The sequence below is a fragment of the Halichoeres trimaculatus genome, unplaced genomic scaffold, assembly GCF_033239565.1.
Source record: "Halichoeres trimaculatus isolate MK-OKI-2021-1 unplaced genomic scaffold, fHalTri1.1 fHalTri1_scaffold_19, whole genome shotgun sequence".
Lineage (NCBI taxonomy): Eukaryota > Metazoa > Chordata > Actinopteri > Labriformes > Labridae > Halichoeres > Halichoeres trimaculatus.
In genome coordinates, this window is record NW_027437197.1 from 4,435,795 (window position 1) to 4,450,866 (window position 15,072).

Here is a 15,072-nt window from a genome sequence, read left to right on the forward strand (position 1 = left end):
TGTCCCGATATTACATTTTCACTTCTGATACGATACAGATACTGCTGCATTGAGTATTAGCCGATATTAATCTGATACGATATCAGCATTAAACATGCATAGTTTAATTACTTATTTTTGTAGTTTCTCTGTCCTGTTAGAAAAGGCTTGATTAAGTGATATTATCCAAACAAAGAAAAGTAGTCAGCAAAAGTAGGTATGAGGAGAAACTGACCCATTTATTATTTACCAATGGGTAACAGAAACTGCTTATATCAGAGATTTTAGATACATTCCGATATGATACCGATACTTGTTTTTTTGCTGATATGGGACTGATATCCGATATCAAAATCAGACTGGGACACCTCTAAAGGGTATCGAATCAGGTACTTTTGCAGGTGCCGACTGAATTCTGTCTGTGGTACCGAGTACTGACTCACATGAAATTAAAAGGTACCATGATTAGAAACTAGGGATTGGGGATGGGTACCTTTCAAATTTGAAACGATTTGGTACCAATGCCAGGTGTCTGGCACTCGGTACCAGTACTCAACGGTACCAATTTTCAGGGGTTTTTTTGTGTTTATGTGGTAAAAAAATATCAATTTGTTTGATAATAATACAATTTACTTTTGTTTCAATTTAACATATTTATTCTTTAATGTAAAACCTTGCAATGTTGTGTTCATGTCCAGCATGGAAAATCAGCTACTCCTCCACTCCCTCACAGTCACAAGGATGCATTCAGGTTCCTAAATATGGCACCTTTTGATTTTTCATGAATCATTTCCTATGAAAGTACCTAATTCGGTACCCATCCCTACTAAGGATGCACAGTATATTGGTATCAATATCGGTATCGCCCGATGTTAGTCACTTTTTTAACATATTGACATCAGCTGATGTGTGTAAAAAAGTTCCCAGCCAGTGTCAGAGCATCTTAAACGATCTTCCAAGATCCAAATAATCTTGTTTTCTCTGACTATGTGATAAACCAAAACTAACTAAGAAGAGTGGACTCTCTTCTTTCATGTCTCTCTTCCTGTTTTTGTTTCAAAAAAACAGACTAAACATACTTTTTTGATTGCGTTCATCTTGGGTGCTCCATCCTTTGATCCTCTCCATGGTCGTCTTTTCTCTTTGAACTACTTTCACACATCATCTCAGATTTTTTTGTTAACCAATATTGATATCGGTAAATATCAGTTATCAGCCATAACAGCAGTATTAATATCAGATATTGGTATCGGACAAAATTTACATATCAGTGCATCCCTATTAGGTACCTAAACGCATCCTTGTGACTGTGTTAGAATAGGAGATTTTCCATGCTGGACATGAACACAGCATTGCAAGTTTACATATTGAAGAATAAATATGTTAAATAAAAAGAAACTTTCAGATTTTAACATTAGAAAAGTATTTATTACAGCATAAACACACACAAAAGTACCAAAAATTGGTATCGTTGAGTACCATCAGTACCGTACCATTTCAAATGTGACAACCAGCGGCTTGCTACTGGTTTGCAATAACTGTTATTGTGTGCTTATAATAAATGCATTAACTTATTGTAACACAGATGGACATTTTTATACCTACAGATACAAAAACTTAATTTTAAGCTTTTGTTGGTCAATGCCTTCATAATATATAATTCAAAAGAAAGAATCATAAATGTCTTGTCTTGTAAACTTCTTGCTAGAAAATATTTGTCAAATATCCAAAATAATTTCCTTGTGTTTTCTTTCACATGCAAGAATATCCTGCAACTAAAACCTTGTTTTGACATGTCTAGATGCATTATTTTGTTCTGCCTTTGAATCATTCAGACATTTTTAAAATTTCAACAACAAATTTCAGTTTCCTTTTCTCTGAAATGCCAAAACAAACCACTTCTAGCAAAGATACTTGGACCAAACACAGCCTTGGATCTTTATCAGATTGTCCACTCAGCACAGTATCTAAAAACATCAGAACTTCTCTTTCAAGCTTCTCCACAGATAATATCTAAACTCTTTTTAGAGAGTCATGAATGATGGCAGTCCTGTTGTGTTTGGAAAGTTATGAACAAGGAAGAAAAAGTAACTTCCTTGAGGGCAGCTGTGGATGTTGTGGTGCCTTCAGCAGGTCTGATAGATGGAGGAGGAGAAGCTCGAGGCTCTGACTGACTCAGCAACTTTATCTACAAATCCATATCTTATGTGTACAAACAAAGAGAATGGTCAAGATTAGCCAGTTTAAAAGAAATTCATTTTTCACGCTCAACCAATAAAAACTAAACCCAGCTTCACTTTGCATTCAAAACATGTCTTGTGAAATCTCCAGGTGACGTCACAGACACTATACGAGCATTGTTCTACAGTTTGTGGAGCGCGGTGATCTCCAGAATCAGACACACATGCACATCGAATCAAACCCAGGCCTTCCTTTGGCACAGGAGCACAAATATCAGAGCCAGGGTTTACATCCAGCAGCCAGAGCGGCTGTCTCATCCCAAATATCTTTGCTATCTTGTCACCTGATGACTTGTTTTGTTTACAGAGGGACAAACAGCAACACACAACAATACCTTAAATAGCAAAAGCTAGCGTCTGCAGTGGTGCAGTCCTCTCTATGCTTCTTCCCTGACAGATGCCTCTGCAGGATTAGATCCAGCTGTGCAGCCTGATACCTGACCACACTGTTGCACCATCACCGCCTGTTTATAAAAGGCCTGATTGTTTCTAAAATGTGACCTCCCACCTCAGGAAACACACAATCAGAAGCACAACATGTCCAATTGAATCTTAGGTTTGCATAACTCTGGACTCAGCTGGGACTGGAGGCGTTTTAACAGCTTAGAGGTGAGCTCATAAGAAATCAAACACCTGAACTGATAAGTAGAATAAACTGCTGGTGATTACACGGTGTACAAGTGTGTCAGATGGACGGAGTAGGTGTGTTTGTGGGTAGTAGTAGTAGTAATAGTAGTAGCACACCTGAATGAAACACATGGCTGCATCAGTGCCAAAGTATGCAGGCCTTTAGGCTTGGGAGTGAAAACCAGACACTCAAAACAAATGATTGAAACTTTACCCCGTTATATTATCATAATAAGCTTTTATACACATTATTAATAAAAAAAAAATGAGTATCCAGTAATTTTTGGGGTTGTTTTGGGCCCATTTTCTCACTTTACAGCCTGTTTTCCAACACATACAACAACTTGTGAGACTTCTGAGTATAAAGCTGGTTCAGAAATTTCATTTTTATACAAATATGACCACAAAGAAAATAAAAAGAAAACATAGCAAAAGCAATTCAATACCTGAGTGATTCCTGAGCCCCTTATTTTATACATAAGAGGTCCCAAAGTAGAGATTGGGTCCCTTTGAGGTTTAGAAAATCCATATCTGGTGCAGAGATTTGGCCATAACTTTGAATAAACACACCACAGGATTTTCAATGAATCAAATCTGAGTCTTTGTAGTTGTACCAAAGTTTTAGAACTGTTACAAAATGGTGTCTGAGCAGTTTACAGTCTTTGCCTGAGGCCCCTGGACATTAAACGCAACGGAAACCCCTGTTTTACCGTCCTGTGGCCTTCCCCACTGTATCCAGGCTGGGGGCTGAGAGAGGAGCAACACCAGAACATTCCTCTGCAGAAAGAATTTGGGGAGAGTCCTATTAACCCTAAAGAGGCCTAAAGTTAGGGAAAGAGTTTTAAAAGTGTCTTTTTCTGGTTCAATAACGTCAACATACCTGTAACGGAACTTTTTCCTAAAGAAACAAGTCGTGGAAATAAGTTACACCACCACTCCCCTCCCCAAAAAAGTAACTCTCAACTTACCATGTGATAGAAGTAGCAAGAATAACTCAGATTAGAGGGTAAAATCCCGTCAAATAACAGCGTTTAAAGTCCGGTTCGCGGTCGAAGAGCTCGGCAGAGACGGAGGGACGGGGTAAATATGATGAAATGAGCCTCCATTTTCTCCCCAGACTGCAGCAGGATCAGAAATGCAGCACAAAGTTGGACACTCGCTGCATTGTTAACATTCCTCAGGTCACGTGACGGACCGACGAACGTCAGCAGCGCTGCGAAGATCGTCTATTGGAATAGTGATCCACTCGGAGCGCTTCACAATCTGAGCTAAACCATAAATAATGTATATAAACCGATATAAACCACTCTACTACTAATATTTTTCAGTTTATTTTTTAGCAAATATAAATAGAATCCTCGTCTCAAAGAGTTTAATGTTACTCTCACTGTGAAGACAAACTAGGTTAATCTTGGACGGCTCACTACATCACTTAAGCTAGCTATTACTCTTCTATTCATGTTTTCAAGCAATGGTGAAATTTCTAAGCTAAGATTTTAAACTTTTGTAAGTTATAATTTGTCAACACGACTTTTAAATTCTTAAAATGTGCAAAGTTTCAGTGAATGTTCAATAATAACCAGTGCTTGTGAGTATTGGATATCTAAGGTACCAACATTTTCCCAAGCTCTTATAAACAAAGTGTAAAGATTTTGAAAAAAGTTCTTCCAGTAACAATAAAAAAGTATAAAGAATGAACTCCAGAGGGTTACATGACAATGAAAGTCTTGTACAAACCAAGGTTATAGTAGTTAACTAAAACGAAACTAAAAACGAAAACTAAAATTTAAAATACATTGCAGTTAACTCAAACTAATAAAAACTAGAAAAGAAAACAAGAATGATAAGTAAACTAAAACTGTATCTTGTGTTCATAAAACTAACTGAAACTAACTAAAATGATAGACAAAATGTCCTTAGTTATAGTTTTTGACAATATTAATAGCCTTTAGGATTTAAATTAATCTGACACATTTTCCCAACCAATTTTAGACAGTTTTCGGCAGTTGTCAGCGCCTTACAGCACCATCACAGCGACGTACTGGGACGTGCTTGTTTACCGCACTGACTGGCTGTGCTCTGTGCTGTGACAAAATGTAGAGGAGCAATGAATGAGAGCATCTGTAATAGTTTAATTGTTACAGAGTCCAAGTTTTTATTTATTGAAGCTCATATTATATATATATATATATATATATATATATATATATATATATATATATATATATATATATTAATAATTTATGTTAATATTATTTTTATGTAATTTATGTCAAAATTATTTTATATAATTTATGTTTATATTTTTATATGAAGTTTATATTATTTTCTTGTAAATAAACAGTATGACAAAATATTTACTCTGACCTTTTTGAATCTTGCACCTGGTTAATAAGGTATGAAAAAACTAAAACTAAACTAAACTAAAACTAAGTCTTGTTGCAAAAATCAAAACTAAATAAAAACTAGAATGCCGCTCAAAAATTAGTTAAAACTAAACTATAATGCAAAATAAAATGTCAAAACTAACTAAAACTAAACTATAATGACAAATCTAAAACTATTTTAACCTTGGTACAAACAAGGAGGACATCAGCAGCTTGTGTCTGAGTATTACCAAAAAGATAAATAACAAATCGAAAGTTACATTGATGAGAATGGGAATTATCTTATTTTTTTTCTGTGACACCATAAGGAAGGATTCAAAGGATCAAAAATGTTTTTTCTTTTTTTTTTCTTTTTTAAGAAATAATGGTTAAAACTGAATGTTAACCTGGTTCATGGGGACTCTAAAAGGCAACAGTGTGAGAGGTCTTACTCTCTGCCCCTCTCTGACCACACATATTCTGGGCGGGGCTTCCTCCAAAGCATTTCTCCCTTTGATTAATCCAACAAAATATCAGGACATTACTCAGTCACTCCCCTCTGGCCTTGGAAGAAATCTTTACCAATGAGTCAAGGGCAGTGACTGAATCTGCAGAACTGCAAAAAAAGACTAAATCATTACATGTGAGGCACGTCCACAAGAGAGAAAACAGCCGAACAAGACACTTAAACCACATGGAGGAAGAAATTAAAACAACACAGAGAACAGTTTGATGCCTGATGCATTTCCTAAACTTTAATTATCCAGCCAGTAAGGAGAAACTGAGAATCAAACCATTAAGAGGTTACACATGATGGAAGCTCATGCATCCATAAATATGATGCAAACCGCATGTCTAATAGCAAGAGATGTGAGATAAACAGAGATAATGTAAGGTTCATCTCAACTTAAAAGCTTTCTAATCATTTTAGAGAAGGAGCTACTGAGTAGTAAACAATCAAACACTTTATGTAAAAAACAAAAAAAAAGATGCACTTTCATGTAAGACTTAAGACATTTAACCACCGACCATTTATTACTCAAGAGTTTCATTAGTCTTAACCCATTTTACACCTCACAATAACCACCAGTATGTCTAAAAAACACATTAATGCTCTAAAACTGACAAAAGAAATAAATAAAGTAAGAATAAGACTGTCAAAGTTGAGCTGCTCTAAAAGATTTCTTCTTCCTTCTTTAAACAACAAGCGCCAAAGTTCACAACTTAGCAGATAGCCATGCAGGAAGTCAGATATTTACCTTCAGAAAGGATTTACATTAATATATTTTGAGATATTAAACACAATCCTTAGTAAGTGCTAATGTCTTTTGAGTTACCCTATCACCTGTGATTAATTTTTGGCATTTCTTTCTGTCTTTTCATCCTTACATTTTATTTGAGATCTGACAGTATTACTGAAAGAAAGCTGAGGGATTAAAGACCAAAAAATTCTAAGACTTAGAGAACAGAATCATAAATTAAAGTTTTCATTGATATGAAAAAAATCCTAGAATATTAAAGGTCCCACATTATGCAAAAATCACTTTATTAAGTCTTTTAGTGAAATTTGTGGGTCTTTGGCTTTCCTCCCAGCCCACAAAATGCGATATTTAATGACAAAACCTGTACTAAGTAGTGCTTGTGAATGTAAAATCCTGACCTAAAAGGAGCAAGTCTGACCTGATTGGTCCACCAGAGTAGATACCCCCTAACCCCCTCCCCGCCCACTCCTCTCCCCAGCAGCGGGGAGGAGAATGCCAAATTTGAAGAGCCATCACTGCTCTGTTTTTGGCTGTAAACAGCCACATAGTTCCATGCTCAAGCTTCCCATCTCTGAAGAAGACAGACTAAGTGTCTAGAGTTCATTTATCAAGGAAATGTTCCAGCTACACTCAGTAAAACTGTGCATGTGTGTGCTAGTCACTTCACGGCCGACTGCTTTTCCAACTTTGGACAGTACAACAGAGGGCTAGCCAATAGACTGGTCCTGAATCCATGCGCATTACCAACCATCCTCCAACAAACCTGGGACCCTGGAAATGTGAGTATTTTAAATGCTGTGTGCTGTGGAGCAGATGGAAGAGCTTTTCCTCAGTGTCCCCCTTGTCTCTGTGTTAGCTTCAGGATGCTAACTTTAGCTGCAGTTAGCCTGTTGTTTTAGCCTGTAATGTTACGGTAAAAGAGCTTCACTGTTTTCTAAACATTGTGCACTCGGTGATTGTGGCGCCGCTCTCAGTGACGCTGAAGAGCGGGGCGGTATCAGCGGTGGCTCATTTACATATGAAGGCCACGCCCACTAAATCAGAGCGTTCTGAACAGAGGGGCTATGAGAGCCTGGAAACAATGCTGCTGTGCTTGATTTATTGGCTTTTTGGACCAAAACATGTTACTACCATTTCATGAAGACATCAATGATCCATATTAAACTGCAGAAAATGAGCAGAATATGGACCTTTAAGTTGGAAACTTTGAACAGTAGTTCATAATCTCTAAGGAGGAAAAAGAAGTAGGATCTTAATCAGATAGCTTTTCACCAGGATAGACTTGTTCCTTTTAGTCTTTTCAGTCTTCAAACAAATGACTGTGGTACTGATGGTTGGTAACCGGTTGGTAGCCTTCGCAGACTTTTCTCAAACCAAAGGTGCAGCTGACTAGATTTAACATCACAGAGTTTACAAAAGATGCCGTAAAAAACAAAGAAAAAGGACATCACAAGTGCAGAGAGGAAGAGTCTGAAGTGCTTAAGGGAACTCTGCGAGTGTAAAATATGAACACATGAAACATAAAACAGTTCATGAAAGACACACAGCCATCCATGGAAAGGAACATCCAGTGGAAAACAGAAGGCACATTCCTCTTTGGGCAACCGCACACCGTCTGCTCATGAAGAAACACCTTTTAAAGCACTTTGAACTGAGCCGTTTGAGTCCGCTCTGTGTGTGAAAACCATCTCCTCAGTTGACTCGAGCCCCTTAGCTGAACCACTTCTGAAACATCTAAGCCGCTTAAGGTCATTTTCTATAATTAGTTGACATCATTTGGAAATTATACACATTAAACTGTAGAGGGTGAACCTTGTGACATATAAAAACTGAATGTGAACATTTCCCACCGTACACACACGAAACGATTTGCTAACACACTGTTTGTGTATGTTTAGCTAAGCAACCAAGCCAGACAGAAAACTTCAGCATACTTCTGATGCAAAATAAATGTTTGTATAAACACAGCACCAGCTTTGCAAACTAAGGCACCAACAACACAAGTCATTTCAAAGCAATGAGATGTTTTCTGATGTTTTCCCGCTTTAATAAACTGAACACAAGCTGGTGAATTAACTCGAGTTTCAAAAATGATCACAAACACTAAAAGGCATTTCAGTGTCCGGGGAAAGTTTTTAAAAATATCCTCCAGCCTTGTCCCAAACCCAACAGACCCGTCTCTGTTGTCCCTGGAAATCAATTAGATCAGAATATGCCGAACGAAGCGATGAGAATTTAACTGTGAAGGATGAGACGTACGTCTTTAAAGCACACGTGCTAAGCTACACAAAGCTGTAGTCAAACTCTGCCAACACGCTGGTTGCCTTTGGGAAATCCTCTCTGTTTTGACTTAAGTCTGTCCTTCGTTTGTAATCAGGTTTCCATGCTGTGTGACTGTAAAGAATCACAGAAGCAGCTGGAAGAGAAAGGGGCTAAAATCCAGGAGAACAATCGCCTGCTTGTGCGATGCGTTCGTCCTCTTCCCTGCATCGTGTGGCTTAGACCAAAGTTGAGGAAAATTAACCTGGAGTGTGATCTCTCTTTAAAACAAGCTCGTAAATATTGACATCAATAAAATCTCTGAGTGGACATCCATCCACCAGGTCTGCATATGTGCTGTAAAGTTACTCCTGCAGCTTCCACAGAGAAAAATACACCAGTACGAGGAAGGATGTGTTGAAAATAACACAAGCAACTCTTAGATTTTCTCTCAAAGGGAAGCTACGATTAGAAAATCCTGGAAATAAGCAGCATGTTTCTAAAAAAGCAGTTAAACACAGTCTGACTGTGCTGAAAAAGCCAATGAAGGTTAGTTCACAGAAAAAAGTGCCACTCTGAAATGACTGCATTACCTCTCTCTGCCAGCAGGGGGCAGCTTCATTGACCACAGGTGGAAGTTTGAAGGTAAATCAGCAAATGAGGAAACTATTTTACCGTAGCATCATCTTTCCTTTGAGTTTATACTCTCAAAGCTTCTATATCCTTTTTAAAAGCTCACTTTTACAGACTGGCTTTAGCCTTTCTCTCATCTTTTACCTCCCACTACTTTTTAGTCCATACTCTTTTTTCCCTTCTTCTATGTTATATTATGTTAAAACATAATTGTATTTGGTTACTTTTATTAAATCTATGACTCACCTTTTTTAACTTTTAATCTTTCCATTGATACCCTCTTAGGCCTTTTGCTGACGTGTGTTATTTTACTTTATCTTTCCTTAATAACAATTATTATTTTATCATCATAATTTCATCTTTTCATATTTGCTGTCCTACTTTTTTTTGGTAGAGCATTCCTATTACAATCATTAAAACCCTCTCAAGGCAGACGTTGCAGATTTGCAACAGCGAATTGCTAGTTACCTAATTACTCCACTTCCACATTTTATGAGTCTTTTATTTTTTTCACAGAAGTGTCACTCCATTAATTTGAAACCCAAACTGCATAAGATAAATTCTGAATATATATAGATACAGTACACGCCAATTAGTAGATTTTATCATCTTTGGGTTTTTCCCTAGGGGTAGCTTTATTTCAATGTTGCAACATCCCAGAATGCATTGCATGTGAAGGTCTCTCCCAAAAAAGACAGAATTGTATATAACTACCTCATATGATATTTTTCCCCAAATATCAGATTTTTTCTGTCACTAAAACTTAATTTGAGCCTGAAAGGGTTAAGTGTCACTTCAACCGTTTAGCTGAAAGTGAAATCACCAATCATATATGTTGCAAAGTTATCGATTTAATGTACTCAGTCATTTGGTCCAAATCTGAAAAAAAGATATCCTTTTGGATTCTGAGGGGAAATGATAATTTCTCTGTTTTTCAGATTTCTTAAATAATGTCTAAAAAAAAAAAAAAAAAGATTAATAAAAAAATATATAAAAATCATTTATTTAAAAAAAAAATAATATAGTAAAAATAATAATAAACAAAAAATAAAAAAATACTAAAAAATAAAATTATAATAAAAATAAAAAATAAATAAATATATATTTTTTTAAAAAACTAAAAAAACTAAAAAATGTGCGTGGCTCTGGCTTTAGCCACTTTATTGTGACAGTTTTTTGCTTGCTGCTGGAAGTATTCAGGACCACTTCTTTTCATTATTATTCCACCTTTCAAAGGGTATAACACTCTTGTATATAGCAGAACATGTAAAAGGAATATCCACTCAAAATATGTTCTACTTTTTGTTTTTAACTGCCTTTTATTGCTGTCTTTTTCTTACTGACATTTGCTTCTTGCTAGGGTCTTTATGTCTTATGTCCTTCTGTAAGACTGCTTGATTTGAAATGAGCCTTTTGTTTTGTTTCCCTGTGTTTGTTGTCTACTCATTTCAGTATTTTGTTTTGGAAAATTCTTCTTTTAAAGTGATTATTATTATTATTATTGTTATTACTAATAATACTATGGTAACTCACAGTCTGCACCATGCGTACCCCAGTGTGAACAATCTCCAACCTGCTTCTAACCACATTTTGCTCTAACTGTTCTTGTGCAATCCCTAAATTAAAGAATAACACCGACTACAACCCTGCCATTCTTTATCAGCTTTGTTGCATAACTAAATGACATCATATCTTAGCAATGTTATTTCTGGATTTGGGAGACATGCTCTTATCTTCAAGTACAGACCGGCCCAGATAACAGGAAGCCTTATGTGCTGAAAGTGTGAATTAAAGCAGATTAAAATGTTTCATTCATTTTCTGCAGTAATCACAGAGTGCAGACACAAAGATGAAGTGTAAAGAGCAGGAGTAAAGGGTGCTAAGGTACCCGGACAGCGTTAAGGATTCACTCGAGCGGAGCAGCAGAGATGCACAGGTTGTTTAAGGCACAGGCGACTTGGACAATCTTATCAAAGGTGGAGAGGTTGGACGTGCGCTCCGAGGCCGTGGTAAAGGGGCTCTCCACGGGGCCTGTGAGCATGGCGTACCGCTGCTTCACCATGGAGATCACCCTCTCCACATGCCTCTGCACACTCAGCGTCTCAGAGGAAGGATCAGTGCAGGCTGAGCCCTCTGAGCTCCCGTAGCTGATGGCAATTTTAAATATCGCTCCTCGGGCAGCTACTGAATCTGCAATGTCTAGATCCCGATTTGCTAACACAACATCACCTGGAAGAAGCTTACAGAGAAATCCACAGCCCTCAGCCAGGCTTTTATCGCTGACGTTTCCCAGCACGCCCCTGGAGACGAATGTGACAACGCCCTGTGGCGCCACACCGATCAGATACTTCAACACATTAAAGCTCGTCCCCACGCCTTGCTGCTGGTTGCCCCTGGAAACCGGCTCCTCAAAGGGCACCGTGAAGCAGTCGACGATGACGGCACAGTCAGGGTGGGAGGCACGGAGAGCGGCGGGGAGGTTCTTCCTGAGCTCGGCTCTTGAAGGCCAGAAGACGGCCGTCGGCACCAGAGTGGAGGACATGATGTTGACCATCTGATGGACTGTTCTGGTCACCATGCTGACTTTAACTCCAAAGCGGTAGGCCAGGTCCTGGTTGCGGAGGTCCAGGCGGAGTCGCATCAGTGTGAGCAGCAGCTGCTGAAACTTGGAGAGCTTCACGTTCTTCATCCCTTCCATGTGAGGCGCCAGCAGCCACATGACTGTCTCCAGCACAAAGAAGTTTGGTAAACCCGTGTAAAACTTGACTTTTTCTGCATCGTTCCTCAAAGAGCTCTCAGAGAGGGACATCCTCTCCACAGACTCCCTGAGGGCCTGGTTCTCCCTCTTCAAGGCTTTCAGCGCGTCCTCAAAGTTCACCGCTGCATCACACACCTGAGCAAACCTTCCTTTCTTACTCTCACTCATAGATCCTTCATCATCATCTTCGTCATCTTCTTCATCAGAGCTTAGAGAAGAGGAGGCGCTCTCCTCCACAGTAGTCTCTTGCTCCCCCTTCTGAGGAAGCTCCTCCTGGCCCGTCTCCCCTGACGCGGAGCTGCCCTGACCCTGCAGGAACAACAAGGCATTGGCAGCTTCCACCCGAGCTTCCTGCTTGTCCAGGACCTCTGGGGCACCTTTCTCCTTCATCTCCAGGGACAAGGGAACCGACGTGAACACAGACGGGACATAATCCGGCGAGCGTGGATTCTTCACCTGCTTACCTGCGTGTGGGAGAGAAGATGGAGTGAGCTCGAGGAAAAACAAGGCAGACGACTGGAAAACGAGCCGCCTATCATGGCACATCTCCAAAGAGCTGCTAACATTAAGGGCTTGTTGTTAAAGGACAAACTGTCATGGGCAGGCGGCCATGTTTTCTTTCCGGGTGAGCTGATACATTGTCCCTGGCTGTAACAGCTGATTATGAGGTTCATTATCTGTCTGAGGGTTGTGTGGGAGCAACTGTTGAGAGGCTGTCTGGGGTTGAAAATTAGGAGCCAGCTCACAAACTTTAAACACTCGAAGATACACACTCAAAAAAAGAAACATTGACTTTAATCAAATGTAACGTGAATATATTAGACTGGATGAAAGCAATACTTTAAGTTCAACATAAATGACCCTAAAATTATTGTTTTTAACTAACCTAATACATTTAATTAAAGACATTTTTTCATTATGTCTTTCCTCAAAATGGAGATTATTTTCCGTAAAAAAAAAAAAAGAAATTGTTTTTTAAGACCAGTCTTCCCCATTTAAATTTTTTTTTTTTTTTTTAAATTTCATTATTTCATTGCTTTCTTATTTGGTAACTTTCTTTTTAATTATTTTATTGTGTGAACCTGATTTTATGTTCTATAATTTTCTTTGAAAGCAGAAACAATGTTTGTGGTTTTGTTAGTGCAAAAAAGAAGAACATTATTTTGAATTTAAACCATTGTATTTCCTTTAATTATATCTCTAATTAAAAAAAAAAAAGAAAAAAAAAATTGAAGAAAAACAAATAAAAAAACAACAACATTTTTTCATGTTTTTTGAGTGCATGTAGTATTTCACAGCTGAACTGATCTTTATCCATGGCTGTCATAAAAGCTCAAAGAGAAAATAATTAGGGATAGACCGATTATCAGCCGGGCCAATTTTCGGGGCAAATTTTTGGCATTTTGAAGCATATCGGCATCTGCTTTTTTTAGAAATCCGACGGCCAATAAGAAACTAATTTAAAACTGCGTTGTTGCGGCTGCTCCACTGTCTGCAGTCAGTACTCAGTCCCTAGCACTGTCCCACCCACAGCGCCATCTGATTGGTTACAAGCAGAGCCATGGGTTGGAAAACAGCCAATCAGCAGTACAGTTATTACAGTTATTGCAGTTACATTGAATTTTTGGAAAACTTTATTTACTGTAGAAAACTTTAGCTATTTTTTTTTTAAGTTTTGATTTAACTTTATAAAACATGCTGCTAAGCCTGGGTACTGTTTAATAAACTCATGCTTAGAGGTATTTGAAGGAAATTAAGTGTTGGAGTTTGCATTGTTAAAAATTTTAACACCAATATTTCCACTTTCACTGCAAAATAATATCAGCTTCAAATGTAGGTTATCTGCCTCCTTGACTACAAATATCAGCTTAGCTCTAAAAAAAACTGAGGTTAAATAATAGTAAGTCCAAATAGCTCAAAAAGGGACTTAATTCATAACAGTGATTAATTGCCTCAACAAAAGATTTATAGAAAAAGTATCACGGAAAAACAACACAAAGAAAATCGTAAAACAACTAGATGGAAGATTATTGAGTTTAATTTGATTTTAAATTTACTTTAAGGCTGTAAATGTGTGTTTTGATACAGAATAACTCACCCTTCACTATGCATTTAAAATCTCCAGCTATAATCCCAACAGGCTTATTTAAATACACAGCACTAGGCATGTTTCATCGTTAACCTGCATCCCCACCTGAGATGAAGTGAGTACTACACAGCCGACTGCCGTCGTTGGGCACCCAGCCCTCCCGGTTCACAGCTGCTATCCAGCGCTGCTTCCTCTCGGGGTCCCGGGGGAACCGGTAGAAAGATAAGGAGGTTCCGGGAGTCCTTCTGTTCCTACAGCCTGCCACCACACATGTGTGAACCATAGTAAGGCCACGGAGAAGCGTGGAGGTGTGCGCTCCTGTTTGTTGGGCGTTTTGACTCCCAAAATGGTGGTCGAGTAGAGGATGAAAAAAAAATGTGATGTCATCTACGGGTGTGTGTATGCGGGAATCTGATTGGATGGTGTCGCGAGGACGTCACTGCAATGTGATTCTTGCTAGTGCAATGATGCACCAGAGCTGACAGTTAAGATTAGTACAAAATCATCCTAAAACTGCAAATATTCGTCTTTAAAATAAATAAATAAAAAAAAACACCCTTAAAATTAAATTAAATTAAATTAAACCTTAAAAACAGCTTCATCTGACCATGATGTCTAAATAAAATATTTTTCTTCAAAGTTATTTTTTACCTACACGGCAAATCCACAAATTTAAACTTCTATGGTTTTGTTTTGTTTAGGATCTGAATAGACTACTTAGAGGAAACTTTTGCAAAGACAAAAATCTTGATTAAATCAAGAACTACCACTTTTTGTGTCTGATTTAATCTAATAAGTAAAAAAACTGAGAAACTGTCAACAGTAATACAGAGATCAGGAACAAGTTGTCTTTGAAAAT

At 38.0% G+C, this 15,072-nt stretch overlaps 2 protein-coding genes across 2 annotated transcripts in view; both read right to left on the minus strand.

Annotated features, from left to right (window-relative positions):
* lats2 (large tumor suppressor kinase 2) overlaps positions 1 to 3,999 on the minus strand; it is a 30,214-nt gene extending 26,215 nt beyond the window's left edge. The window contains exon 1 of the mRNA XM_074695477.1: positions 3,815 to 3,999. The gene's annotated coding sequence lies outside the window, so the exon portion shown is untranslated. The remainder of the gene's footprint in view (positions 1 to 3,814) is intronic.
* Positions 4,000 to 10,564: 6,565 nt separating this feature from the next.
* Positions 10,565 to 14,555, minus strand: LOC141808518 (uncharacterized). Its single transcript, XM_074695155.1, has 2 exons — positions 14,319 to 14,555; positions 10,565 to 12,588 (listed from the first exon to the last, which is right to left on the minus strand). Exons 1-2 carry the CDS (start codon positions 14,494 to 14,496, stop codon positions 11,273 to 11,275), a joined length of 1,494 nt encoding a protein of 497 aa, XP_074551256.1. The 5' UTR covers positions 14,497 to 14,555; the 3' UTR covers positions 10,565 to 11,272.
* Between the last annotated feature and the right edge of the window lie 517 nt (positions 14,556 to 15,072).